Source organism: Gopherus flavomarginatus, chromosome 20, assembly GCF_025201925.1.
Source record: "Gopherus flavomarginatus isolate rGopFla2 chromosome 20, rGopFla2.mat.asm, whole genome shotgun sequence".
Classification (NCBI taxonomy): Eukaryota; Metazoa; Chordata; order Testudines; family Testudinidae; genus Gopherus; species Gopherus flavomarginatus.
This window is the reverse complement of record NC_066636.1, coordinates 14225505-14228938: the sequence shown is the minus strand read 5'-3', so window position 1 is coordinate 14228938 and position 3434 is coordinate 14225505. Positions and strand designations below refer to the sequence as shown.

Genomic DNA, 3434 nt, shown 5'->3' with positions numbered 1-3434 from the left:
AGCTCACCAGGAAGCGGTGCGCATCAGAGAAGCCTTGAAAATGAGTTTCATCACGGGCCAGGGTATGGTGTGACTGCTGTGTTTGTTTCCCCTTCATGAACCTCCCCCCCTTTATTGACTTCTCCTGTAAGCAACCCACCATCCCCCTTCGATTACAGCTTGCTTAAGGAAATAAAGTCACTATCGTTTAAAAATCATGTATTCTTTATTAAAAGTCATTCCCTGTAAGCAACCCACCCTCCCCCTTCAATTACAGCTTGCTTAAGGAAATAAAGTCTCTATCGTTTAAAAATCATATATTCATTATTAAAAAGTAATTATAAAAAGAGGCAGAGAACTGACAAGGTATCCCGGGTGTGGTTTGGGAGGAGGATAGGAGGGAAGGAAAAGGCCATTAAACACATTTCAATGTAATGACAGCCTTTTGGCTGGACTGTCCACTGGGGTGGTGTGGGCAGGTGCACAAAGCCTTCCCCCATGCGTTCTTACTCATCTGGGTGAGTAGGCTATGGAACATGGTGAGGGTGGTTACACAGGGGCTGCAGTGGCACTCTGTGACCCCGCTGCTCTTCCTGAAGATCCACCAGACGTTGGAGGATATCAGTTTGATCACGCAGCAGCTGCAGCATTGCATCCCGCCACCGCTGATCTTCCTGCCTACACCTCTGATCTTCCTGCCACCACCTCTCATCTCGAACGTCTCTCCTATCCTCACGTTCGTCCCTCCTATCCTCACGTTGGTCCCTCCTGTCCTCACGTTCACAGGCATCTTTCCTGTACTTTGCTACCACGTCCTTCCACTCATTCAGATGAGCTCTTTCATTGTGGGTTACTTCCATGATTTCCGAGAACATTTTGTCTTGCGTCTTCTTTTTCGTCCGCCTTATCTGAGAGAGCCTTCGGGATGGAGTAGGGAGGCTTGAAAAATGTGCAGCTGCATGAGGGAGGGAAAAAAGGGAGAGAAGTATTTAAAAAGATACATTTTACAGAACAATGGTTAAACTCTTTCACAGTGAACAACACTATTCACCTTACATAGCACATGTGATTTCACTACAAGGTCAGATTTTGCAACTTAATATTGAGTACCTGCGGCTCTGGTGTTACAGATCTCACAGACGCAGGTCCGGGCATCAGAATTCAGCTTGCATGCGGCCATGGTAAGCCATTGTCTTTCAGCTTCTCCAGCCTTCATATACACAGTGCCCTCTGATGCGTCTTTCCTGTTAACATTCAGCAGCAGAAGCCAACCCCCCTATCCAATTCTCTAGGATGATTGTTTACCCCTCCCCCCACGGCATGGCTGGTATCATGGAAGATCACTACTAATCACCCCCCTTTCCGCCCCCCACCGCGTGGCTGGTAGCTGGGACGATTCCTGCTAGCTAAACACAAAAAAGCTCAGCGCTATCCTTCCTCCCCTCCCCCCGCTTGGCTACGTGCAAGGAAGGATTTCTTTTAAGCAACAGCCCAGTAGGAAAATGGCCATCTCTGTCCCCTTAATTAAATTCCTGAATTTCAACCAGGTTACCGTGAACGATATCATTCTCCTGAGGATAACACAGAGAGATAAAGAACGGATGTTTCTTGAATGTCAGCAATCACCGGGACCATACGCAGCTATGCTTTGTCATGCAATGATACCCGATTACTTGCTACATGCATGGCGTGGTAAAGTGTCCTACCATGGTGGACAGAACAAGGCTACCTTTCCCAGAAACCCTCTGCAAAGGCTTTTGGAGCACCTCCAGGAGCGCTTCATGGAGATGTCCCTGGAGGATTCCGCTCCATCCCCAGACATGTTAACAAACTTTTCCAGTAAATGTACTGGCCGCGAATGCATCCCAAGCCCTCATGGCAAATCAATCATAAAAAAACGCTTGCTTTTAAACCATGTTTTATATTTACAAAGGTACACTCACCAGACGTCGCTTCCATGGCTTCACTGTCTGGGCTAGTGGCTTGGGAGGGCTGGGAGGGTAATTCTGTCTGGGTCACAAAAAGCTCCTGGCTGTTGGGGCTAACAGAGTGCTGTGTGCTCACTGCAAGGTCGTCCTCCTCATCCTCTTCCTCATCTTCCCCCTCCGCTGAATCCTTTGCCATGGTTGAGATTACAACCCCCGCCTCGGAATCCACGGACGGGGTGGGGTAGTCGTGGCGCAGCCCCCTAAAACTGCATGCAGCTCAGCGTAGGAGTGGCATGTTTTCAGCCCTGACCTGGACCTTCCTTTTGCTGCTTTGGTTTTCTGGTAGGCTTGTCTGAGCTCCTTAACTTTCACTCTGCACTGCACTGAGTCCCTAGTGTGGCCTTTTTCCATCATAGCCTTGGAAATTTTTTCAAATATTTTTTCATTTCGTCTTTTGGAACGGAGTTCTGTTAGCACTGAATCCTCTCCCCATATAGCGATCAGATCCAGTACCTCCTGTGCGGTCCATGCTGGAGCTCTTTTTCGATTCTCAGGAGACTGCATTGCTACCTGTGCTGATGAGCTCTGTGTGGTCACCTGTGCTGATCACAGCTCCACGCTGGCCAAACAGGAAATTAAATTCAAAAGTTAGCGGGGCTTTTCCTGTATACCTGGCCAGTGCATCCGAGTTCAGATTGCTGTCCAGAGCAGTCACAGTGGTGCACTGTGGGATACCGCCCGGAGGCCAATACTGTCGATTTGCGGCCACACTAACCCTAATCCGATATGATAATATTGATTTTAGCACTACTCCTCTCGTCGGGGAGGAGTACAGAAACCAATGTAAAGAGCCCTTTATGTTGATATAAAGGGCCTCGTAGTGTGGACGGGTGCCGCGTTAAATCGGTTTAATGCTGCTAAAATCAGTTTAAATGTATAGTGTAGACCAGGCCTTAGGGTGTGACCAGCATGTTTGTAGGCTGGCTGTGAGCATCTAGGTTGGGAGCTATAGCAGTAAAGTGTAGTAGGAAGAGAGCTTAAGACATAAGCCCTTGTATTAGAGGCCTGGTATAAGGCAAGACCTGCTTACAGAATCTGGCAAGAACAGGGCTGATATTGCAAAAATACATATGTCTAAAGAGTGCCAAGCTCAGAGTACTTACGCAAACACATTCCAATATTAAGTGGTACAAAACCATCCCGATATCAAGGATGGTACAAATACATTCCCAAGGATAACAGGAATGCACTGAACCCTCTTAAAAGATAAGGTCAGGAAGACAGTATGTAATAAAAATGTTTTAATGGAATCAACATGTACAACATGATAACTAGCCACTTCAGGGGGCAATAATGAGCTATGTCTGAGGCAGTACGTAACTCGTTTGTATCAGGGTATAAAGATGTATCTCAGATGGAGTATCTTTGTCCAGCTGAGGGGGGGAATGGAAAGTCCCACCATTCACTGATCTGCGTTCATTGTCACAGGCATACACATCTTAGTATCCTCATAAAGTCTGCCAGGTG

The 3434-nt window shown here is 47.4% G+C and overlaps 1 protein-coding gene across 1 annotated transcript; it reads right to left on the bottom strand.

Moving 5' to 3' along the window:
• Positions 1–506: 506 nt before the first annotated feature.
• Positions 507–1997, bottom strand: LOC127038392 (golgin subfamily A member 6-like protein 10). Its single transcript, XM_050930971.1, has 2 exons — positions 1923–1997; positions 507–934 (listed from the first exon to the last, which is right to left on the bottom strand). The coding sequence occupies exons 1-2, from the start codon at positions 1936–1938 to the stop codon at positions 507–509; spliced, it is 444 nt and encodes a 147-aa protein (XP_050786928.1). The 5' UTR covers positions 1939–1997.
• Between the last annotated feature and the right edge of the window lie 1437 nt (positions 1998–3434).